Here is a 26,405-nt window from a genome sequence, read left to right on the forward strand (position 1 = left end):
GCCAGCCACTCTAGGTTGCGTCTATCTGGAAAGCATGCAAGTCTCTCTGAGCCGAGCTTCCCCGTGGCATTCATTTCACATCTAAACACAAGGTGGTGGTGTTTGAAAGCAGAACACTGTAGTGTGACTCTGTTCTAGAAACCACCCTTCGTGGAGCTGAGCTGGGGACAGCCTGAGGCTTCTGGGTGCCCTTTCACCGCAGTCAGCTTCTGCCAGACTGAGGATCACGCAGTTCTGATGTGTCAAATCCAATTAATTTGGTTTATTTTTATCTTTTTACCAATTTCTTCTGTTATGTCCCTCTCTGTCCTTTTTTAGCTTCTCATGTCGAGGCTTTTAGTATCATTTGCATTTTTCTTCCCAACTTTGTTTTATGTAACTTACTTAATTGAACTGCATGTATTCCATGTAAGTACAGATTGAGTATCCCCTTAAAAAGCAATACCGGACTTCCGGTTAAGATGGCGGCGTAGGTACCACGCCAAAGCAGCCTAGGGGGGAAAAAGACCAAAAAAATTCAGCAAAATACACACTTTTACTAAAAAGTGAGGTGTATAGGAAATTGAGGCGGCAGCGGAGAAGTAGAAGAGTTATAGAGCATCCAGAGCCCGCACAGGTGGGAAAAGCGGCTCCGGCAGCTCGGCTACCCGCCGCAACCGCGGAGCGGCAGAAAGCCACCAGACTCTCAGCTCGAGCCGCAGGAAAAGCCAGGTGCGGGATTTTCCCCTCACACCGCGCTCTCCGCAACTCGGGAAACGTGAGGGGAGAGCGGCAGCGAGCAGCGGAGGAGAAGACCGCGAAATAGAAGAACACGTGGAGCAGCGAGACAACCAGAGCAGCCGCGGCTCCCTCCCCTCCCCCAACGCCTGAATCCAGCTCCAGCGAACAGAGCAGCGGCCCGGGACCCGGCCACGCCAACTTGGGCTGACAGCGGGACCCAAGCAGGAGCAGAGTTCGGCAGCAACTTCAGCGGCTCCAGCACCGGTACCAGCAGCCCCAGCAGCAGCGGACCCAGGAGCAGCAGCGGCGGCAGATCCCGCAGCAGCGGCTTCGGGGGGAGCAGCGGCGGTGGACATGGCAGCGGCAGCTTCAGCAGCGGTGGTGGCTCCGGGGGTGGCAGCTACGGCAGCAGCAGAGACAGCAGCAGCGACTTGGTTTGCCCCGTAGGAAAAGCAAGTGCCCAGCTCCAGAAATCAGAACAGCAGCCCGACGACCCAGGCAGCAACTTGACTGAGACCAAAATCACCCAAGGTAACTGGGATTGCACCAGGGAAGGGTCTCACTTTTCACAAGCTGACTTGGATCCCTCAACAGACCAGAAATCTAAACCTCTTTGTTGATAGAGGATCTGGTCATTATAATAACTACTCTTGCATACATACTCGGGGCTGTTTTTGATTGATTGTGTACAGTGTTTAGTTAAATTTTAGAATCTACCTGTATTTTATTCCACTCAGCCTGCTTGAATACTCCTAAAGCAGGGAAACTCAACCCCTAAGAACATCTTTGTAGATACTCTGAGAGTCTTAAGAGCCACACCTAATAACTTAAGATCCTACCCTGAAAATATATTACATCAAATCAATTGATACAGCTAAGAATACACAGCTAGCTAGAAAATCCAAGCATTAACTTAATCCAAGATGCAAAAATATATACATTATAACACAAGAAACACTAAAAAGCAAGACGATATAAATCCACCTAAAAGTATTAATGCATCAGAAATGTCCTCCAGTGAGAAAGAGTTAGAGGAAATGCCTGAGAAAGAGTTCAAAAGAATAATTATAAATATGTTCAAAGAGGCCAAAGAACACATGAAAACAATCAAAGAAGAAATCAAAGAGGAAATCAAAGAGGAAATCAAAGGAATCAAAGAAGAGGCAGGACACCAATTTAATGAAATAAAGAAGGCAATACAAGACATAAATAGGGAAATAGAAATAATAAAAAAAAAAAACCAGTCAGAATTACTAGCAATGAAGAACACAGTTAATGAAATAAAAAACTCTGTAGAAAATCTCACCAGTAGGATGGATGAGGGAGAGGACAGAATATCTAAGCTAGAAGACCAAGTGGCAGACCTAATGCAGTCCAACAAAGAGAAAGACAAACTTATAGAAAAGTATGAGTGGGAATTTCAAGATATTCGGGACACTATGAAAAGATCCAATATAAGAATTCAGGGGATAGTAGAAGGAGAAGAACTCCACTCCAGAGGCATAGTAGGCATCTTCAACAAAATCATAGAGGAAAATTTTCCCCAATTTGGGAAAGAGGTGCCAATACAGATACAGGAAGCCTTTAGAACCCCAGCCAGACAAAACCCAGAAAGAACCTCTCCTCGCCATATTATAATCAAACTTCCAAACACACACACCAAAGAAAAATTATTGAAAGCAGTTAGAGAGAAAAATCAAGTTACCTACAAAAGCAAGCCCATCAGGATTACAGCAGATTATTCAACACAAACTTTTAAAGCCAGACAGGCTTGGAGTGATATATTCCAAGTTCTGAAAGATAACAACTGTCAACCAAGGTTACTTTATCCTGCAAAGTTATCCATTCAAATAGATGGAGAAATAAAGACATTCCATGACAAAAGCAGGTTAAAGGAGTATTTGAAGACAAAACCAGCTCTACAGAAAATACTTGATAGAATCCTCCATGCTGAACAAAAGGAAAAGCACACATATAAGGAACCTAGAAAAAACAAGCTATACTCAAATACCAGTTAACAGAAGAGAGCACAGGTAGAACCAGTAACACACACACACACACACAAAAATGGCAAACATAAATACACACCTTTCAATAATATCTCTTAATATCAACGGTCTCAATGCCCCAACGAAAAGACATAGATTTGCAGACTGGGTTAAAAAGCAGGATCCTACAATTTGTTGTCTCCAAGAAACTCACCTTTCTACAAAGGATAGACATTATCTTAGGGTGAAAGGTTGGAAGACGGTGTTTCAAGCAAATGGGCCTAGAAAACAAGCAGGGGTTGCTATCCTAATATCAGACAGGGTAGACTTTAGTCCGACGTTAGTCAAGAAAGATAAGGAAGGTCACTTTATATTGATTAAGGGCACACTCCAACAGGAGGACATTACAATCCTAAACATATATGCACCTAACATGGGGGCTCCCAAATTCGTCAAACAAACACTATTAGAACTAAGGTCACAGATAACACCAAACACAGTGGTGGTGGGTGACTTTAACACCCCACTCTCATCAATTGACAGGTCATCCAGGGAAAGAATAAACAGAGAGGCATCTGGACTAAATGAGGTCATAGAAGGAATGGACCTAACAGATATATACAGGACATTTCATCCAAAGGCTGCAGAATATACATTCTTTTCAGCAGCACATGGAACATTCTCTAAAATAGACCATATATTAGGACACAAAGCAAATCTTAACAAATTCAGGAAAATTGAAATAATTCCTTGCATTCTATCTGACCACAATGGAATTAAACTACAAATCAGTAGCAAGAAAGGCTATAGAGCATACACAAAATCATGGAAACTAAACAATACACTACTAAATGATGACTGGGTCAATGAAGAAATCAAAAAGGAAATCAAAAAATTTATAGAGTCAAATGATAATGAGAACACAACATACCAAAATCTCTGGGACACAATGAAGGCAGTTCTAAGAGGTAAATTTATAGCCTTAAGTGCCTATATTAAGATATTAGAAAGGTTGCAAGTAAACGACCTAATGCTTCGCCTTAAAGCCTTGGAAAAAGAAGAACAAGGCAAACCAAAAGTTAGTAGACGGGAAGAAATAATAAAGATTAGGGCAGAAATTAATGAGATAGAAACAAAAAGAACAATCCAAAGAATTAATGAAACAAAGAGTTGGTTCTTTGAAAGGATAAACAACATTGATAAACCCTTAGCAAATCTGACCAAAAGAAAGAGAGAAGAGACACAAATTAATAAAATCAGAGATGAACAAGGTAACATCACAACAGATTCCAGAGAAATTCAAAAAATCATAGGGACATACTATAAAAGCATATACTCCACAAAGTATGAAAATATGAAAGAAATGGATGATTTCCTTGATCTATATGACCTACCTAAATTAAATCAAAATGAGGTTAATCACTTAAATAGACCTATAACAAACATGAAGATCCGAACAGTTATCAATAATCTCCCAACTAAAAAAAGCCCAGGCCCGGATGGATTCACTGCTGAATTTTACCAGACCTTTAAGGAAGAGCTAACACCATTGCTTCTTAAGCTTTTCCAGGAAATAGAAAAAGAAGGAATTCTACCAAACTCCTTCTATGAGGCCAGCATCACCCTGATACCAAAACCAGGCAAAGATAGAACAAAAAAAGAAAATTACAGACCAATCTCCCTCATGAACATAGATGCAAAAATTCTCAACAAAATATTGGCAAACAGAATACAAGAGTATATCAAAAAGATCATTCACCCTGACCAAGTAGGCTTTATCCCAGAGATGCAGGGATGGTTCAACATACGCAAATCTATAAATGTAATACATTACATAAACGGGTTGAAGGACAAAAATCACATGATCATCTCATTAGATGCAGAGAAAGCATTTGACAAAATCCAACATCCCTTCATGATAAAAGTCCTACAGAGACTGGGAATAGAAGGAACATATCTCAATATAATAAAGGCTATTTATGACAAACCTACAGCCAACATATTACTAAATGGGGAAAAACTGGAAGCTTTTCCACTAAAATCAGGAACAAGACAAGGGTGTCCACTGTCCCCACTTCTATTTAATATAGTTTTGGAAGTCTTGGCCATAGCAATAAGGCAAGAGACACACATAAAAGGGATACAAATTGGAAAGGAAGAAATCAAGTTATCATTATTTGCAGATGACATGATTCTATACATAAAGGACCCTAAAGAGTCTACTAGCAAGCTGTTAGAGCTGATCAAAACCTACAGCAATGTAGCAGGATACAAAATAAATACACAGAAATCAGTAGCCTTCATATATGCTAACAACAAACACACAGAGGATGAAATCAGGGAATCACTTCCATTCACAATTGCATCAAAAAAAATAAAATACCTTGGAATAAACCTAACCAAGGAAGTAAAGAATCTATACAATGAGAACTTTAAAACACTCAAGCGAGAAATTGCAGAAGACACTAGAAAGTGGAGAAACATCCCTCGTTCCTGGATTGGAAGAATCAATATCGTGAAAATGGCAATCTTACCAAAAGCAATCTACACATTTAATGCAATCCCTATCAAAATTCCAAAGGCTTTCTTCATGGAAATAGAAAAAACAATCCAAAACTTCATTTGGAATCACAAAAAACCTCGAATATCTAAAATAATACTGAGCAACAAAAAAGAGGCTGGTGGTATCACCATACCTGATTTTACCCTATACTACAGAGCCATAGTAACAAAAACAGCATGGTACTGGCACAAAAACAGACATGTAGATCAGTGGAACAGAATAGAGGACCCAGATGTAAGCCCAAGTAGCTATAGCCACCTGATATTCGATAAAAATGCCAAAAATACTCATTGGAGAAGAGACAGCCTCTTCAGCAAATGGTGTTTTGAAAACTGGATAAATATCTGCAGAAGGATGAAAATAGATTCTTCTCTCTCGCCATGCACAAGAATTAAGTCCAAATGGATTAAAGACCTTAACATCAGACCGGAAACTTTGAAACTGCTAGAGGAAAAAGTAGGGGAAACCCTTCAACATATTGGTCTTGGCAAAGACTTTCTGAATACAACCCCAATTGCTCAGGCAATAAAACCACAGATTAACCACTGGGACCTAATGAAATTACAAAGATTTTGCACCACAAAGGACACAGTGAAAAAAGCAAAGAGGCAACCTACAGAATGGGAAAAAATCTTCGCCAGCTATATATCTGATAGAGGATTAATATCTAGGATATACAAAGAACTCAAAAAGTTAAATAATAAGGAATCAAACAAGCCAATCAAAAAATGGGCTATGGAGCTAAATAGAGAGTTCTCAAAGGAAGAAATACGAATGGCATATAAGCATCTTAAAAAATGTTCTATGTCACTAGTCATCAGGGAAATGCAGATTAAAACTACATTGAGATTCCATCTCACTCCTGTCAGATTGGCCACCATCATGAAAACAAATGATCATAAATGTTGGCGGGGATGTGGAAAAAAAGGAACCCTTCTGCACTGCTGGTGGGAATGCAGTCTGGTCCAGCCATTGTGGAAAACAGTGTGGAGGTTCCTAAAGCAGCTAGAGATTGATCTACCATATGACCCAGCTATAGCACTCCTAGGCATATATCCAAAGGACTCATCTCATTTCCTTAGAAGTACATGCTCAACCATGTTTATTGCTGCTCAATCTATAATAGCTGGGAAATGGAACCAGCCTAGATGTCCCTCAACAGATGAGTGGATAATGAAGATGTGGTACATTTATACAATGGAGTTCTACTCAGCGGTAAAGAAAAATGAAGTTATGAAATTTGCAGAAAAATGGATGGACCTGGAAAGTATTATACTAAGTCAGGTAACCCAGGCCCAGAAAGCCAAGCGCCACATGTTCTCTCTCATATGTGGATCCTAGCTACAGATGACTGGGCTTCTGCGTGAGAATGAAAATACTTAGTAGCAGAGGCCAGTAAGTTGAAAAGGAGACATAAAGGGTGGAGAAAGGAAGGGAGGAGGCTACTTAATAGGTTGATATTGTATATATGTAGTTACAGTGATTGTAATGGGGAGGTAATATGATGGAGAATGGAATTTCAAACGGGAAAGTGTGGGGGTGGGGAGGGAGGGAATTACCATGGGATATATTTTATAATCATGGAAAATGTTAATAAAAATTAAAAAAAAAAGCAATACCGCTGTTTATTTGTGTGTTAGGAGTGTGGGAGGGTAATAGGTGAGCCAGGGCTTCTGTCGCTGCAAGCAAACACTAGACCCTTGGGCCACTTTCTGCATCTGGCTGACATGGGTGGATTTGCAAGCAAGCACCTTGAACCACTGAGCCATCTTCCCAGCCTCCAGGTTGAATTTCTCTGGTGTGAAATACTTGGGACCAGAAATGTTTCAAGTTGTATTTGTTTAGATTTGGGAATATCTGTATAGAATTTGCTGGTTGAGCATCCCTAACCCAAACAATCCCAAATTGGCAACTCTTCAGCATCTGAAACTTGGACCAACATGTCACCACTGAAGGCTGTTTACACTTCAGCACATTTTGGATTTGGGATTTTCAGATTGGAGATGCTCAGCCTGTGATCCTGTGAGCTCATGGCATTCGAGAGAGCACATGGATAACGTCCCCTAAAGATTCTCTTTCCTGAGCTGGAGAGATGGATCAGCAGTGAAGGCACTTGCCTGCAAAGCTGAACAACCTGGGTTTGATTCCCCAGTACCCACGTTAAGTCAGATGCACAAAGTGGCACATGTTTCTGGAATTGGTTTGCAGTGCTTGGAGACCCTGGTGCACCCATTCTCTCTGTCTTTATTCTTTTTTTTTTTTTTTTAAGTTTTATTTATTTGAGAGTGACAGACAGACAGAGAAAGAAGCAGAGAGAGAATGGGCATGCCAAGGCTTCTAGCCACTGCAAACGAACTCCAGACGTGTGCGCCCCCTTGTGCATCTGGCTAACATGGGACCTGGGGAACCGAGCCTCGAACTGGGGTCCTTAGGCTTCACAGGCAAGCGCTTGACCACTAAGCCATCTCTCCAGCCCTGTCTTTATTCTTTTTATCTCTCTGTGCTTGAAATAAATAAATGAAAATATTTAAAGATTCTGCTTCCCTTTACAATCTTTGTCCTCTTCAGCCCCAGGCATTCCCATAGGGTGTTTTGTCACTATAGATTCGTTTGCATTTTATACAGTTGCAGTACCCTCTTTAAGCCTGGCATGACAGTGTGAGTGTGTACTCCTTATCTGCAGAGAAGTATTCCATCATGTGGCTCTGTCACCGTTTGATTATCCATGCACCTGTTAATACACATGGGTTATTTCTACTGTGAATTAAACCACGGTGATGTCACTGTGCTGATGCCTGTGCTGATGGGTTTTTACTGCTTTGGATAAATTCCAAGTGGTGGATATCTGAGTAAGAGAGCTAGATGCTGACTTTAGGTTTGTTCTTGGAAGTGGTGTGAATCAAACCCAGGGTCTCATGAGGGCTTAGGCAAGCACTCTACCACAAACTCTATCCCCAGCCCTAGGTTTTGCTGTATAAGAAATTGTCACTGTTTTTAAAAAAGAGTTGTACTATTTTATACCCCTACCAAGCGCAAGAGTTTATCAGTTTCTCCACATCCTCCCCCTCCCCCAGGCTTAATATTTCCAGGTTTTTGTGTGCACCACCAACTCAGGGCTCTATGCCTGTGATGCAAGCACCCCTCCCCAGCTCAATTACACTGCATTTTAGAGTTCTTATTGATTTGATTTATTCATATATTTGGGCTTTGGCTCTATTAGGTAATCAGACAAGCACTAATCTTGGTAAAGAAAATCTGTGACACTTCTTTGTCAAATAAATATATTTGGATCTTCTTTTTCATTCTCTGATTTAATATTTTTTTTTCATTTTTTTGTGACAAATATTGAAGAGATTATTTTTGAGATTTTTTAATTTATTATTTGTTTTTCAAAGTGAGATTTCACTCTAGCCTAGACTGACCTGGAATTTAGTATGTAATCTCAGAGTGGCTTTGAACTCACAGCGATCCTCCTACCTCTGCCTCCTGAGTACTGGGATTAAAGGTGTGCACCATTATGCCCAGCAAGATTTTTAATTTTTATAAAGTTCAATTAGTCATTGTTCTTTTATGGTTAATGCTTGGTGTATTCTTAGAAATCTTTGTCTATTGTTAAGTTTTGTGTCTCGTGTGAAGAACTAATATTTCCCCCAACCCGCATGCACATATTCAGTTCTTTCCTTTTAATAATTCTTTAGTTCCTGATATTGATGACCTGTGATCTCCCCACCACCCCAACATCAGTCTAGTTAGGGGATCATTCATTTGTTGGTTTTCTTTGGGCTATGCTGATTTTCCATATATTTGAAATTTTGACATGATGTACATTAATTTCTTCCAATTAGATTTTTATTATTTTGCTCTTCTTTCCCTAGTTTCTTGAGGCAGCATTTCAGGTCACTGATTTTAGACGTTTCTTCTTTTTAGTGTAACCCTTTCACACCATAAATACCCTCTGATCTCTGCTCCGTGGCATCCCACAAATTTTGATGTGTTGTGTTTTCATTATCATCTAGTCCAAAACATTTTCTAATTTCCCTTCAGGTTTTTCTTTGGCTTATGGGTTATTTAAAAGCATGTTATTTATCTTCCAAATATTCAAGAGATTCCTAGATACCTTATTTAAAAAAAAATCTAAAAATATGGGCCCGGCATGGTGGCATACATCTTTGATCTCATCACTTGGGAGGCTGAAGTAGGAGGATTACTATGAGTTTGAGGCCAGCCTGGGTTACAGAATGAGTTCAAGGTCAGCCTAGGCTAAAGTGAAACCCTGCTTCAAAAAACAAACAAACAAAAATTCTAATAATATATGGCCAGAGAACCTACTTTGATTTTAATTTTTTAAATGTATTGAAACGTGTTGTATCGTCTAGCATATGGTTTCTGGTGGTTAAGTATTGTGAAAAATATAGAGCCTATGTGTTTTATCCATACCAATTAAGCCTAGGTGGTTGGTAATAATGCTTAGGTACTTTATGTTTTCCTTCATTTTTATGTAATTGACCTAAGAGAGAGCTAGTGTACTTTTTTTTTTTTTAAACTATGGCTTAGATCAGTTAGTCTGTCAGTTTTGACTGTGTACTTTGAAGCCCTGTTATACATGTTACATACATCTGATTGCTCTATTGTGATGAGTTGGCCTTTTCGTTATGAACAGTTAGTCAGTACCTGAGGTACTCTGTCTGGAAGTCTGTTTGATTTGCTGATAATATACCATCACTTCTCTCCTGTTTACTGTTTCCATGGTCTAACTTGTTACAGTCACTCTTTTTCAAATGGTTCGTATCTCTGTATTTTAAAATATAGGTAACAGATAATTGAGACTTAACCTTTTTGTATATTCTGTTAGTCTTTGCCTTTTAAAAAATATGATTTACTTATTTGCAAGCAGAGACAGAGAAAAGAAAGACAGAATAGGTGTGCCAGGAGCCAGCCACTGCAAACAAACTCCAGATGCATGTGCCACTTCTTGCATTTGGCTTTATGTGGGTACTGGGGAATTGAACCTGGGTCATTAGGCTTTGCAGGCAAGTGTCTTAACCACTGAGAAATCTCTTCAGCCCAGTCTCTTTGCCTTTTAATTAAAACATAATCCAAAAAAACATAATCTATTAGCAAATAATTACAATAGGTAATCTTATAGTTGTCTTGTTGATAGAATTGGATTTAAGTCTACCATTCACCATCTCTTCTCTTGTTTTGTATTGCTTGCATGTTTTTTAATTTTAAAATATTTATTTGTGAGAAAAAGAGAGAGAATGGGCATGCCAAGGCCTCCTGCCAGTGCAAACAGACTCCAGACATATGTGCCACTTTGTGCATCTGGATTTCCATGGGAAGTAGGGAATCGAACCCAGGCCATTAGGTTTTTCAAATAAATGCCTTTATCTGCTGAACCATCTCTCTGTGCTCCACTCCCCATGTTGGCATGTTTTATTTCCCATTTCTTTCCCTCTTTTGGGTTATCTCAGTTATCCTTAGACTATCATTATGCCAGTAGGCTTTTTAGCTATACCTTAAAAAATCTTTTCATGGTTACTCTGGGTCTTACAATATACATGAATTGTTCACAATCTATTTAAAGGCAGGATTATATCATTTCATGTAAAATGCAGAGCAATGACATAGGTCCATTTACCTAATAATTTCAAAAAATTATTATGTGTTTTATCTACATATATTAGAAGCCCACAGTATATTATTATTATTTTTGCTTTAACAATCATATATTTTAAAGAAATTAAAAGAAAATGGAGTGTTTCATATTTACTCATATGCTTTCTATTTCTGATACTTTTTATTCATTCCTCAAGTACTGAGTTTCTGTCCAATCTCATCTCTCTTCAGTCCAAGGGACTTTTATTGAGTGTTTTGTGTAGTGCAGGCCAGGTGGTAAAAATTTTCATAGTTCTCCTTATCTGAAAGTAAAAAAAAAAAATCTTAATTTTACCTTTATTATTAAAAGATAAAGCTCTAAGTTCACGTCTTTTGGTATACACTGTTTTGTGCTTCCAAAATTTCTGGTGAGAAATCTGTGGTAATTCAAGAGATTGTTGCCCTGCATTAACAGTTTGCTGTTAAGGGTTTTCTTTAGCTGTAGTTTTTGACTGCTCAACTATATTTCTTTTTGAACTTATACGGTGTGAGTTTTCTGAATTTTTTTAGTTTGCAAATTTATGTCTTTTAATGTGTTTGGGAAATTTCCAGCCATTGTTTCCTATGCTCTTTTTTCTGCTTTTGTTTTGCACTCCTCCCTCTCTCTGATTCCAGTATCATTATGTTGTCATTAAAAGTTTCCTACAGCTTCATAAAACTCCATTGTTTTCAGCTTTTATCATCTTTTTTTTTTTTTTTTTTTTAGATAGGGTCTCACTCTAGCTCAGGCTGACCTGGAATTCACTATGTAGTTTCAGGGTGGCCTCGAACTCATGGTGATCCTCCTACCTCTGCCTCCCAGGTACTGGGATTAAAGGTGTGCACCACCACGCCCAGCTTCCTTTAGCTAATTTTATCAATGCATCTTTAGATTTATTGATTCTTTCCTTTCCACCTGCATGCTTTTAAGTTCATTTAAGATATAGGCATGCATATATAAATAAACATTTAGGTATTGCACTTATGTGTTTCAAGTTCCCATTTAGTTTTTTTGTGTATTTTTTTTTTTTTTTTCCTGAGGTAGGGTTTTACTCTAGCTCAGGCTGACCTGGAATTCACTATGTAGTCTCAGGGTGGCCTCGAACTCATGGCAACCCTCATACCTCTGCCTCCTGAGTGCTGGGATTAAAGGCATGCACCACCATGCCTAGCTATTTTGTATATATATATTTTACTACTTCATATTTCCCATGACCTCATTGATCACAGTTGTAATGCCATTATAATACTTATCTTAAAAGTCCAACATCTGTTCATATGAACATTGGTGTCTGCTGATTTCTTGTCCTCTCGGAATGGCCACATTTTCCTGACGTCCTACGTCAGGCAATTTTGCATAAGCTGGGCAGCGTGGACTGCAGGCCTCCGCCATGAAGCATGGAGCAAAGGCTTTGTGACCATGTGCCCACTATTCACTGCGTATGAATCAGGACACACTTGCTAATTCCATCTCCTGTGCCCCTGACAACAGGGCCTCACTCCAGTAGTCTGTGAAATGCTTATTACTAAAGTCTTTGCACTGAGAAGGAAGAAGGCCATGAGATTCCGGGAGTTTTTTGCCTTTCTCTCTCCTTATAAATAAGCCTAGAAGAATGTTGCCGTCCGCCCCCACGGTAAGCCGGCGGTGGTCTTCCTTACCGCACTGGGTGATAGATTGGGAGCCCCTGGACCTGCCGCAGCCCAGCTCTTTCTTTACATGAGTTCTCTCTGTATCAGAACCTTGTTCATAACAATGCTGGGGCATCCCCCAATTCAGAGGGAGAGCTCCTGAGCTGCAACCCACATCATTCCACAATAAAGAAGCTTCTCTTCCTATCGAACTTTTAAGCTTCCGTGTGTTGTCCAATATCTTAGACGAATGTCTCTTCTCCTGTTCCAACTTTAAAAACAAAGACAAATGCTTTGTGCTTTATTTCCTAGTCATGCAAATGATGTGCTCGTTGTGTGCATACATGTGCTTCATGATTCAGTCAGCAGACCAGATGCAATTATTATGATTTTGAGATTTAATCTAACATTATCCAAAATATATCAAGATTTGCTTTTAAAAGGAATTCATTGAAGACTCGCAAGCTACAGAGATTGACACTGTTAACCTCTTTCTGATGTGTTTTGCCCTGGAAACTTCAGATCCCATCACTTCATTTATTTTTGTTTCAACATCCTCAACTTTCTTGTTCCTTTGTCTTTCATTTCCCCCATGAGGCAAATTTCCAATTCCTAAGCATCTAATGATCAACCTATTCGATGTTTGGCTCCAGCATGAAATTAAAAAAAAAAAAAAAAGAAAGAAAGGAAGAAAAGTAAACTATTCAGAGTGCTAATTTTAATCCCAAGGAGCTTGTTCTCTTTTATATGTTTGAGATTTTGAATTTTTCCACACCTATGAAATACTAATTAATTGGTTATAGAGGTATTTCCCACTAAATTAAATTAATAGACTTACTCATTTTATAGTTTAATAAGAGAGTGTTAAAAATTGAGCTGCACCTTATTTAAATGGCAAAAAATGTGATAAATATCTAAATGCCCATCCATAAGAGACTAGTTAACTAAATACTGTACATCCAGGCAGTGGGAGACTGTGACTCAACTAATATAGTTTGTTGTCATAAAAAGAAAAGCAGTGAACATGGAAAGATATCCTACAAATAGTTGACTGAGAAAAGCAGATGGGAATAGGTGAGGACATGTGTTTTCACCTATGTGTAACGGGATCATATGTACGTATGCACAGAGAGTTACGCAGAATGACTGCATCAGAATGACTGACCCCAGCTGAGTAGGCGATGCTCCGTCAATGCACTGTGATAGGAGTCCACGTCACAGGAGGAAGTCGAGCAATACATACTGGTCATAGCGTGCCTGTTGGTGGCAGAACACACTGGGTTTACTAACGCTGATATTTTCCCCCTTCTCATCTCTAGAATAATGAACTGCAAAGCAGACTGGACTACTTGACTGAAACTCAGCCCAAGACTGAAGTGGAAACCAGAGAAATTGGAGTAGGCTGTGATCTTTTACCCAGGTATTTAGGAATTTCCTGTTTTTCTGACTAAAATTCTCCTTTGACTTAAGCAAATACTTTACTGGGCTGTTATTAACAGAACTGCATTTTTCCTACCAAAATAAATTTATTTTTTCAAAAATAGTGGTGATAGCTGAGGGAGTAGAGTCTTTGTGTAGGGTGAAGGGGACAGGGAAGGAGTGACATGGGGAGGGTACTTCAGGAAAGGCTGGCCTGGCCCCCTTCCTTCCTCCTTTCCCTCTTTGCCTCCTTCCTCCATTCCCTCCCTCTTTCTCCCCCTTGTTCCCTCTTTCCTTCCTAGCTCCCCTCCCTCCCACCCTCCCTGCCTGCACATATCTGCCGAGTACCTTCCCTATGCCAAACAGAACACAGAGAAGAATTAGATTTAGTTCCTACCCCAGAGTAAGGGCTAGAAGGAGGGGCAGGTGTGCAGACAGACATTGATTAACAGGTGCGCACAAGGCGCTTCAGTGACACAGAAGAAGGAGGGTCCAAATCTCATCAACTATTTCAAGCACACGTCTGACTCCTGCCTAACGATCCCCTTTCATTATCAGAGCACAGGTGGCAACTATAGCCTTGTCCAGTGTGTCCCTGGGCAGGGACTGGCCTGCTGGTTGTTCAGATGCTTCTCACACCCAGGTCTGTGTCCCTCTTGGGTGAGATTCCAGCCCATGACCCCACCATCTGCTCCTGACAGAAACTGACTTGCCATTTCTAGGTGCTCAGACTGTGCTCAGCCAAGACATGAAACAGTATACATCAGGGGTATTAATGACCTGTGGCTTGAATGTCAGGTAGTCAGAGTCACAAAGGGAGGACTCGCGTGGCAGCAAGGGCTTTGAGTGTGCTTTGCTAGTCAGTAGTGGTCCAGAGGCAGGCCCGGTCCTGGGCCCTTGAGTAGTTAGTAATTGCATCTGCAAAGAGGGATTGTCCAGCCACCCGTGGGGCTGAGGAGTCCCCTGGGTTCTCATCCTACTTGCGGAAGGATGTCTTCTAGCAGTTCTTTCTTTCCTGAGGACTCAGTTTCCCAAATCGTGAGGTCAGCAGCTTCCTCAGAAGTCTTTTCAGGCTTCTACCCTCTCAGTGTGGTCTACTCAGACCTCATTTCCCTGCTTTATCTTTTAAATTTTTGACTTGTTTTGTTCAATCCCCAGAACCCACATTGAAAATGTTGGCCATGATGGTGTGCACCTGTAATCCCTATGCTAGGGAGGAAGAGACAGGTAGATCCCCAGAGCTCACTGGCCAGCCAGACTAGCGTAATTGTTCAGTGAGAGAGTCTGTCTCGAAGGAGTACTGCTTCTGAAGAATGACACGTTTGATTGTCTCCCCTCCATACGCATATGCACACACATGCACCTATGCAGATATGAACATGCATACAAGCAGAATTGTGCACTGGAAGCAAGCTGGGACCACGAACATGCATACAAACATGCTAATAATAATGATGATGGTAATGACAATAACACGGACCATTTGCCACTATAAAAGAGCTTACCCAGAGCAACATGAAGCTCTTTCTTGAGACTGTTCTTGTTTATATTGCTCAATTTTCACTGAACCAATCTAAATTTATCATTCTAATGTAGTTAACAGAAAGTGTTTTTAAAAGGCAGGATATATATTTGTTTATTTTCTAGATCTTATCAATGTGTCATACAATGTACCTGATGAAAATATAACCAAAAAGAATCATCAGTTGTGTATGGGACCCCTTTTGAAATATAAATAACATGGCCATTTCCCTCTTTGTCAAATTTTTCAAAAACCTAGTGGCTTAGTCCACTCTAATTGCCCACGTAATAAATCTTGTTTGGCTAAGACAGGTACAAAACCATGTCTGAAACCAATAAATTATTTGTTTTCTATTCCCCACATTTTGGCTTAGAACAAGCTTTTCAATTTGTATGCCCAAGTCTAGCCGGAGGCAGACTTTTATGGCTATGTTATGAAACCACAAAGCAGTTTTCATAATGGAAGTGCTGACAGACCCTTAACTTATGGCCACAGTGAACTTGGAAGCCACGTCAGTATCTAAAGCAGCTTTTCCATAAAAGTTACATTTGGTCACCCCCGCCCCCGAATCCGTCCTAGCAGTTTAACTACCTCCGTCAGTCAGCAGAGGAAATGAAAACAACATATCCGCATTTCCGAAAGGGCGGAATAATATTTCATCCGTTTCCTCTCCGGTATTTATGAAGCACCTACTATGTGGAAGGCACAGGGAAGGGCCTGGGGTGAGGAGAAGGACCTGCCGGGGAGCTTCAAGCAGGGTTCCCACTGGCTTCTTAGAACGACCTTGCCCTAAGCTGGGCTTCCTGAAGAGATCTTGGTGACAGTGTGCTAGAGGAAGACTATTGAGGTGTTTGGCCTCGGAGAACCACTCCCCAAAATGTACTGTGTTTTGAATGCTGGATTCCAAGTAAGATTGACTTTAATAGAGAGTTCTGTGGTCAAAATCCAACCAGAATTTCCTGATCTAGATGAATCTCCAAGGATGTGTGCGTGTGTGCATGTGTGCATGTGATGTATACCACAGTACACTCCTGATCCTCCTGCCGACACCTCCCAAGGTCAAAGGACAACCTTGTCTTCCACCTCTTGTGACTTTTCCACGTCAAAGGCCAGACGAGCTGGCTCACAAGCTTTGGAGTTTTCCTGACTCTACCTCCCATTGCCTTCGGAACACAGGGATTACAGAAGCATGTGCCACTTGGGTTCTGGGGGATCCAAACTCTGGTTGTCAGGTTTGTGCAGTAAGCACTTTTAACCACTGAGCCATCTTCCCACCACCCCAAGTTTTATAGAAAATAAAATTGAGGCCTACATGGGCTGGAGAGATGGCTTAGCACTTAAGACACTTGCCTGAAAAGCCTAAGGACCCAGGTTCAATTCTCCAGGTCCCACGTAAGCCAGATGCACAAGGTGGTGCATGTGTCTGGAGTTCATTTGCAATTGTCTAGAAGCCCTGTTGTGCCCATGCTCTCTCTCTCCCTCCCTCTCTCTGCCTCAAATAAAAATAAATAAATAAATAAATATTTTAAAATTTTAGGCCTAGAAAAGAAAGTAACTCAGTGGAGGCCACACAGCAAGGGTGCAAGGTCAGGTTTCTGAGTCTAGGGGGAGCATTGGAAACACCACTGTAGGTAGAGTTGCTTAATTGTGTTGTGTGGGTTCTAACAAAATTCCTGGTTCTTACCTGGACTTTAGACTTACACCTAATGAATGAAAGATTCCAGAATGTTTTCAAGGATTGATGGATTGGAGCGAGAGAGAGAGAGAGAGAGAGAGAGAGAGAGAGAGAGAGAGAGAGATAGAGATAGATTATGGGCATGCCAGAGCCTCCTGCCGCTGCAAATGAGCTTCGAAGGCAATGTGCTACTTTGTGTTTCTGGCTTTACATGGGTACTGGGGAACTGAGCCTGGGCAGCTGGCTTTGTAATAAGCAATCATCTTTAACTGCTGAGCCTTGTCCCCAGCCCGATGGTTATCTCACTTTTTGTTTTGTTATGGGGTCGGATCTGGTGCCCCAGGTTGCAGAGGATGACTTTGAACTCCCAACCCTCCTGCCATCACCTCCCAACTGCTGAACTTACAGGTGTGTGCCACCATGCTTAGCGCAGTGTAAACAGCCCCTGCAGAACACCTTGGGTCAGAAAGAAGATCGAGTTCAGCTGTAATGGCATGCAAGTGTTTTGTTTTTTCTCCTCCCACAAAGAACCCAGCAGTGGGTCCCAGTTGGGCAGTCTCGGGCTGCCTGGGTGCCCTGCCTTGCCAGTTGCTAGCTGACTTCAGCCTTGGGCAGGTTGATGAATGTTTCTGAAATCTTGTCTCTTTCATCCTTAAAATGTAAAGGAAGGGTCTGGCGAGGTGGCTTAGCGGTTAAGCACTTGCCTGTGAGGCCTAAGGACCCCGGTTCGAGGCTCGATTCCCTAGTAGCCATGTAAGCCAGATGCACAAGGTGGTGCATGCATCTAGAGTTCATTTGCAGTGGCTGGAATGGGTGCGCCCATTCTCTCTCTCTCTCTTTCTCTGTCTTTTGCTCTCAAATAAACAAATAAAAATAAACAAAATTTTTTTTAAGTAAAGGAACATGGTAATTTCTCACGTTATTGGGTTACTATGAGGATTAAATGACAATATATATGAAACATTTAGCATGGTAAACTGGACTGAAGTTAAGCACTTGTCATTAGTTGCATTCTACTATGATTCTACATGTAAAACGTGTTGCCTGATACAAGTGAATTTGGATATGCTGAGGCAGTTTCATGAACTTAATTTTACTGGTGGTCCTTCATGAATTTATGAATTACTTTATTGTTTTGTGAGGTGACCAGTGTACTAGTATGCACGGTCTCTTCAGTTAAACCCTCAGTTGTTTGGGGCCCTCAGACACTATGTGAGACTGTAGGACTTAGGGAATAAAAGGCCTGAGCTGACACAAGAGAGCAGTCCCCGCATGTGTGCTCCAGACACAGCACACACCTCCCGGTGGAGGGGCAGGAGCCTTCCTGCCCACACCTCCTCAGCCCGCAGTGTTAGGTGCTGCTTTAGGAAGTGACACACGGTCAGAGCAATGCTGATTTTTTTTTTTTTTTTTTTTTGAGGTAGGATCTCACTCTAGCCCAGGCTGACCTGAATTCACTATGGAGTCTTGGGGTGGCCTTGAACTCACAGCAATCCTCCAACCTCTGCCTCCCGAGTGCTGGGATTAAAGGCGTGCACCACCATGCCCGGCTCCTGTTTTGTCTTTATGTGGGGTGTGTGTGTGTGTGTGTGTGTGTGTGAAGGCATAGCCAGCCCTGGGGATCTCCATGTGTCTCTGCCTCCCCAGCACTGAGATTATAGGCCGTGTCTAGTTTTTTATTTGGTTGGATGGTTTTTTGTTTTTGTTTTTGTTTTTGTTTTTGTTTTTGTTTTGTTTCAAGGTAGGGTTTCACTCTAGTCCAGGCTGACCTGGAATTCACTATGTAGTCTCAGGGTGGCCTCAAACTCATAGCAGTCCTCTCACCTCTGCCTCCCAAGTGCTGGGATTAAAGGCAGGCACCACCATGCCCGGCTAGCCATGTCTAGTTTTACCATGAGTACTGGGGATCTGAACTTAGGTCATCAAGTTTGCATGGAAAGCACTTCACCCCCTATGATGTGTCCCCTGCTTTGCTATTTTGTCCTACTGGGGGAAGAATTGAAATAGGGGCTGAAGAAATGGCTTAGTGGTTAAGTGCTTGCCTGTGAAGCCTAAGGACCCTGGTTTGAGGCTCAGTTCCCCAGGACCCACGTTAGCCAGATGCACAAGGGGGTGCACGCATCTGGAGTTTGTTTGCAGTGACTGGAAGCCCTGGCACGCCCATTCTCTCTCTTTCTCTCTCTCTGTCACTCTCAAATAAATAAATAAGAATGAACAAAAAAACATTTAAAAAATTTAAATAGCTTTTTCTTTATAGTGTCACTTATATCCTCTTGAAAAGGACTTCTCCCCATTTTCCGTTTCCCGCTGGCACTGTGCACTCCTGTGGACAGGAGCACGAGGTTCCTACCTTGAGCTTCATGTATTAGACACCTTTGTGTTACTATAATGAAATCCCTGAGGTAACTTAGAAACTTTTGTTTTGGCTCATGGTGTTGGAGGTTCATTACAAGATCCCTTTCCTTTTTTCCTTTGGGTTATCCGTGCAGGCAGCAGATGGCCACAGAGGGACCGCCTTGAAAGACCCCCCCCCCCCAGTTACCCAAGTACCTCCTGTGAGGGAGACCACACATCCCACAGAAGCCATGGCCTCCCAATAGTCCCACACTGAGGAGGCCTTTACCTCAGAACGCTCGTGCAAGCCCAGCACCTGGCATTTAGTTGGTGCTAGTGAGCTGGCTGCAGAGCGAGAGATATACAGACATCAAGCAGGGACTTGCATATAACGTGCTAGTATGTTTGGTAAAGGCCTGAGAAGAGGCGATCCTTGCCTCTGGTTTGGACATTCTCCCATCAGTGGAGTGTAAGAATGAGGGCAGAGAGTTCTGGTCCTTTCACTGATCAGCCCAGGCTCTCCCTGCCTCAGCTTAGAAAGCCACCTGTCCAACAGGCATTCAGCAGGTACTGCCTACATGGAGCTGTCTCTCCGGTGGCCTTCGGTAATGCTGCCTAGACAGAAGCATGCCTGATGCTTATCCCTCCCTGCCTCGTCTGGCCTGTCCTCCATCGCCTTTCTCCTCCAAGGACCTCACTGTAAGAGGTCCTTATGGTTCTCTCTTGATTCCGGTCATTTCTGCCAAGATTCAGCTGGTAGTTTTGCCTTCCCTCCCTGTGGCTGATTCTTTTTAGAGCAGAAGTCCTCGTGCCTCACCACTTCCAGCTGGCGTCTACATGGTCTGCACACTGTACATCGCCCCTTTCTTCAAATCAGTTCCTCTAACAGTGGCCTGGATGCTAACCCTGGGTCCTGGTTCCTACATCTGCCTCTTTCTTCTTGTGTGGCTTTGGGCAAATTCCCAACCTCCTTTTCAAAAAATGTGTATGCGTGTGATGTGTTCATGTTTGTATGTATATTCATGTGTGGGGGCATGTGAAGGAGCATGCAGAGGTTAGAGATGGATGCTGGGTATCTTCCTAAGTTACTTACACTCCTCATTTTCTTGAGACAGGATCTGTTTCTAAGCCTAGAGCTCACCAATTTAGCTAGATAAGTCAGCTAGCAAGCCCTGGAGATCATCTGTCTCCCACCTCCCCAGCACTGGGATTACAGGTGTGTGCACGCATGTCCAACATGGGCGCTAGGGATCTGAACTCACCCCTTCTGCTTGTGCAGCAAGCAGTTTGCCCACTGAACTGTCTCCCTTACACCTCCTAGAACCAGACTTTTTGAGTTTCAGTTGCTTCACCTTGAAAAGGAAGATTGGATCTGAGAGGCTAGCACAGAAGGATTGCCATGAATCCAGGGGCCGCCTGAGCTATATAAAAAGACCCTACCTCAAAACAAAAAGAAAGTTTAAAATGTATTTGAAAGCCTGGAGAGATGGCTTAGCAGTTAAGGCACTTGCCTGAGAAGCTTAAGGATTCAGGTTCAATTCTCTAGGTCCCTAGATGGTGCATGTGTCTGGAGTTTGTTTGCACTGGCTAGAAGCCCTGCCATGCTCATTTTTTCTTCTCTCTCTTTCTCGTCTCAGATAAAAATAAATTTTAAAATAATTTAATTATTTGAGGAGCTGGGTGTGGTGGCTCACGCCTTTAATCCCAGCACTTGAGAGGTAGAGATAGGAGAATCGCTGTGAGTTTGAGGCCACCCTGAGGCGACATAGTGAATTTTCAGGTCAGCCTGCACTAATGCAAAACCCTTCCTCGGAAATCCAAATAAAAAGGTATTTACTATTCCACCCCTGTGATGCCGGCTGATGAGAGAGCCGCATGAACTAACAGGCGCAACGCACCTGGCACAGCGCCTTCATGTTCACCCCGAGGACCTCGCCACCACTCTCCCAGTAACCCCAGCTTGGGGTATTGCAGCCACAGCTCAGCCATAGATGACTTATCCTGTGCAGTCCTTTCCCTCATGACATCCTCAGAAATTCCCATTGCTGTTGTCACCAGTGTGCCTGAAACCCATTCTCCATACGAGATTCCTCAGTACCCTGTCCTTGTCTCTGGTCTCCTCTCCCCAACTTCTGCCTGTCCTCTGTTTCATCTTTGGGTCACATGAATTCCCAGTGAGCAATCGTCTCATTATAGACTGGGCTAGGGAGAGGGTGAGAAGTGACTCACTGTGACTCACGAGCTTTTAAATACCGTGTGTGTGTGTGTGTGTGTGTGTGTGTGTGTGTGTGTGTGTGTTGTGACTATGGGTATGCATGTTCATAGGTATGGGTGCACATGTGTGTGCAAGTGCAACATATATGCGTCAGTGTGCAAGTGGAGGCCAGAGGTTGGTGTCAGGTGTCTTCCCTGGTTGCTCTCCATTTTATTTTTTGAGATGAGGTCTCTCACTGAAATGAGCTCACCAATTTGTCTAAACTAAGTAGCCACCAAGCCCTAGGGATATTTCTGTCTCCACCTCCTTAGCACTGTAACCAGAGATTACAGGCATGCACCACAATGGCTGGCATTCAATATGGGTTCTGAGGATCCAAATTCAAGTCTTCATAATTGTGTACCAATGCTGTCTGCTGAGCAAGCCCTTTGCCTCAGCCCTGTCTTTTCTTTTAAAACTCTGGAGTTTGGTTTGAGAAGTATGGTACATGTTACCTGAGTCACTGAAAACAATTTCAAGTCATCTAGCCTTCAATTACAGAGAAAAGTGGAAATCAAAACATACCCACAGAGCAAGAGAGAGACAAGCTTTTCGTTTTCTTCCCCTTCATGAATTGAAACATGGTTTCTAGTAAACTCATTAATTGTGCCTTAGTAGGTGCAGTTTGGTGACAAATATTCTGCATGGACATTAGAACTGTGCACACAATAAGTGCTTTAAATGCTGTTTTCATCTTTCTGTGGTGGAGATCAGAATATAAAGTAGCTTTGTTGAAGCTTTGTTTTTTATTCTGCTATTATTCCTCCCCAGGGAACAGCCCCTTTGTGGATTAAAAAAAGGCCAGCAATAGCCCAACTGTGTTAAAGAAAACAGGTGAACTTTAGCTATTCAAAAGCTCTGTGCTCTTGAAGTTCTGTTATTTCCTAGTGATTGGCTTAATAAAATTCCCTATTTCGCTTTTGAAAGGTTGGGATATGAGTGCCTGGTTTGGAAACCCAGAAGGCTCACCTTTGTAAATATTTCTGCATTTTATGGGCTTTTAGAGTATTGTCATGGGAGACCATTTCTGTTACAAGGAATTTTCACAGGAGTTGACTCACATTGCCATCTGCTTCCTGCCCCTTGCCATTCCCTTTATTTGCCTGCTCGGGTCACCAGGGACTCCTTGAAGTGTCATGGCCCTTGGATTCCTGTTTGTGGTGGGTGACACTATGACCACCCCCTCCACAGAATTCCCTATGAGTTTCATTGTCATCTGTGTGTAGATTGACAGCTCCATCCCTAGCCTGTGTAAGTGGGTGAGGTCCCAAAGATGAGTGACTTGTGGTCTTCACCTCACAGACATTGCACTTTACACTGGGCTCAAGTGTGGTGTGAGACGCTCCCACTGGCATATCAACAATTGTAAGAGTAGGGGCTTGAACACATGGAGAATCTAGCGGATCTTTGGGGGAGATGTGAGAAGTGCGAGGTCTGTCCTTCCACATCTGATACACCTCGAGACTACCATTTCATGGATGACTAGACACGGGAAGTGGTGAGAAGGAAGTCAGTCAACCCACAGGTGTTGTGTGCATTTGGTCATTGTATTAGTTGGGATAAGGAATGAAGCTGTGGTGCCCACAAATCTCAGGGGCCTAGTACTCTATCAGTCAGCTTCTCCATCACAGTTCCAGGCAGCTGGGATGGGCCTCACTCCACACAGTCGTCCACGATTCCTTCAAGAAACTTCCTGGGCTTTGGGCTTCTCCTGGCTCCTTCACTCTGCCCTCTGCATAAAAGGGAGACATGGTTAGATGGAGGATTACATAGAAGGTCTGCACTCTTTAAACCTGAAGTAATGTCAGTTCTTTTGCTCATTCAGTCACCTGACTTACTTAATTTCAAGAGAATATTAGAAATATAGTTATGTACTTGATATATACACACACATATATTATATTAAAATGTATTTTAATTCTGTATTAAATGTATTAAAATGCACCACATGGTGTGTGTGTGTGTGTGTGTGTGTGTGTAGATATTCTGCTATCGACAAACCTGATGGCAGATGCCTATAATCTCAGCTACTCGATCACAAGCTCAAGGCGAGTTTGGAGTAGAGTGAAGTTAGGGCAGCTTTGGTAATTTAATGAGAAAAAGTCTTAAGAAGTAAAAACATGGGCTGGGGAGAAAGCTCTGTGGGTAAAGGCACTTGTTACACATGCATGAGGATCTTGAGTTTGATCACCAGCACCCACATAAATGTCAGATATCGCCATGTATGACTGTCTGAAGTGAGGCAGAGACAATTAGACCAGAAAACAACCCCCAAAACAAAACCCTCCAGGTACAGTGAGGGGCTCTATCCCGATGAAACAAAGCAGAAGAGCAACGAGGACACTCAATGTTCTACTCTGGCTTCTGCCTGTATGCACACTTACATCTGCACACACATGTGCATGCACTACATACCCCCACACACACATGTCCAAGAATAACAACAAAAATGAAAACAGGACGGAACATGTAGTTGAGTGGTAGAGCATTTGCCTAGCATGCATGAGACCCCAGGTTCATTCCCCAGTATTGAAAACAAAAGCAAAAACAAACAAAAAAACTGAATAAACAAAAGTCCCATATCTTAGTCACCGAGTCCTGGTGATTCTCCCAGTGTGTCCTTAACATTTCCTCTTGACTTCGCTTCTGGTAGAATTCTTATGATCTCTCTTTCACATTATTACTCACAAGAATTTCCTAACCTACCTTACAACCAAGCTTTCCACAGACATCCCTCAGCAGTGCCATAGGAACCTTGCTAGAATAAAAATGTGAGCCTAGAGCTGGAGAGATGTCCTTAAGGGTTAAGGCACTTGCCTGCAAAGCCTAAGGATCCAGGTTCAACTCCCCAGAATCCACATAAGCCAGATGCAGATGTGGTACATGCATCTGGAGTTCATTTGCAGTGGCTAGAGGTCCTGTTGTGCCTATATTCTACCTCCCTTTCTCTCTCTCTCTCTCTCTCTCTCTCTCTCTCTCTCTCTCTCTCTCTCTGTCATAGAGAGAGAGAGAGAGAGAGAGAGAGAGAGAGAGAGAGAGAGAGAGATAGATATAGTGTAGCTTGGTGTGCTGGCTCATGCCTTTAGTCCCAGCACTCGGGAGGCAGAGAGAGGTAGGGTTGCCATGAATTCGAGGCCACCCTGAGACTACATAGTGAATTCTAGGGATTACAGGTGGGGCACCACTCCCATCCAGTGTTTATGTGGGTTCCAGGGATCTGAACTCAGGTCAGCAAGCGCTTTATCTGCTGAGTCATCTCCCCAGCCCTTCATCTTTGTAAGTGTTAAAAAACCATTTCCTAGAGTTATCTTCCACGTGAACAATATGGAGTGTTTTGTTTAATCTTCCTTTGTTCTGCCTTCTCTTAATTTCTCAGCCAAGCAGGTAGGACTCGTGAAATCGTGATGCCTTCTAGAAACTACACCCCTTACACAAGAGTCTTGGAGTTAACAACGAAGAAAACACTGACTTAGGCACTTGGAGACGCGAGCTTCTTACAGATGTGCAAAGGCCCTGGATCCCTGAGGCTTAGATTCAAAAAAGGGAGGCTGTTGTTTCCTCATCCTCACAGGGAAAGCCAGAGTGGGTGTCTGCTTCTAAGACACAGAGGGGACAGGCAAGAGTGAGGTCCACTTGGTTACATTTCATGCACCCAACCTCCTACTTTGTCATTTGTTTTCCATGTGGACACCGACTTCACTATTTATTTTCTGTTTTGCTAGATTTTGGTTGTGAGGGAAAAGGGCATTCATTTGAGATTTCATGTTATTCACACCAGGATGGTTTGTTACAGCATGAAGGTTTTGTATACCCATAAAAGTATTAGATGTCGTGTTTCTCTGACAGAGATGCCTGTCTTAGAGAGACATGGGCACCTGGTAAAACTTGAACCTGGAGGGGCGGGGGGTGGTCCCCAGCACACAGTCGCAAGGATTCCTTGCAGGGCTGTGGGAGGAGCCATGGTTAGAGATTGTGTGGGCCAGACAAGCTTTGTTCTAATATGCTAATCCCTTGTTTTCATTTTTACCTAATACCTTTATTGGACCAGCTGAAATCACTCTATTTATTCAAGCTGTGATTTTGTTTTTCTTTTTCACTTTAACTTAAAAAAAATTTTGTATGTTGTGGAAATTAATCATTTAATGTTTTCAGTATCAACTGATATTTTTGTTAAATGAATGAGTAATCTGTGCATGCTCGAGTTTGATATTATAACCTATATTGCATATGTTTAATAAATACCATATATTTTGTTGTATTACCGTTGCCATTGTCTTTCATCCATGACTGTGTAGACGGGATAGGGAACAGTAGGTTCTCAAATGAGTGCCAAGGTCCCATGACAGTGACAGTGAGCTCTCCAACAGTCCCTAGAAGCATGATAATGTATAAAATTGTGTGTCTTTCTTTCTTTTTTTGCTTTTTTGTTTTGTTTTGTTTTTCAAGGTAGGGTCTCACTCTAGCTCAGGCTGACCTGGAATTCACTATGTAGTCTCAGGATGGCCGCGAACTCCAGGCAATCCTCCTACCTCTGCCTCCTGAGTACTGGGATTGAAGGCGTGTGCCACCATGCCTGGCTGTGTGTGTTTATTTTTAAAGTCTTGAAATGCATTTAGCTCACACACCTTCTAAAAAGACTTAGATATGGGCTGGAGGGATGGCTT

The 26,405-nt window shown here is 42.3% G+C and overlaps 1 protein-coding gene across 1 annotated transcript in view; it reads left to right on the top strand.

Annotated features, from left to right (window-relative positions):
* The window catches only part of LOC101595853 (myocardial zonula adherens protein), a 102,514-nt gene extending 76,542 nt beyond the window's left edge, over nt 1–25,972 (top strand). The window contains exons 12-13 of the mRNA XM_004662499.2: nt 13,857–13,957; nt 25,118–25,972. Coding sequence (XP_004662556.2) covers nt 13,857–13,957; nt 25,118–25,214 — 198 coding nt within the window. The 3' untranslated portion in view covers nt 25,215–25,972. The remainder of the gene's footprint in view (nt 1–13,856; nt 13,958–25,117) is intronic.
* The last annotated feature ends 433 nt before the right edge of the window (nt 25,973–26,405 follow it).

This window comes from Jaculus jaculus, chromosome 10, assembly GCF_020740685.1.
Source record: "Jaculus jaculus isolate mJacJac1 chromosome 10, mJacJac1.mat.Y.cur, whole genome shotgun sequence".
NCBI lineage: Eukaryota > Metazoa > Chordata > Mammalia > Rodentia > Dipodidae > Jaculus > Jaculus jaculus.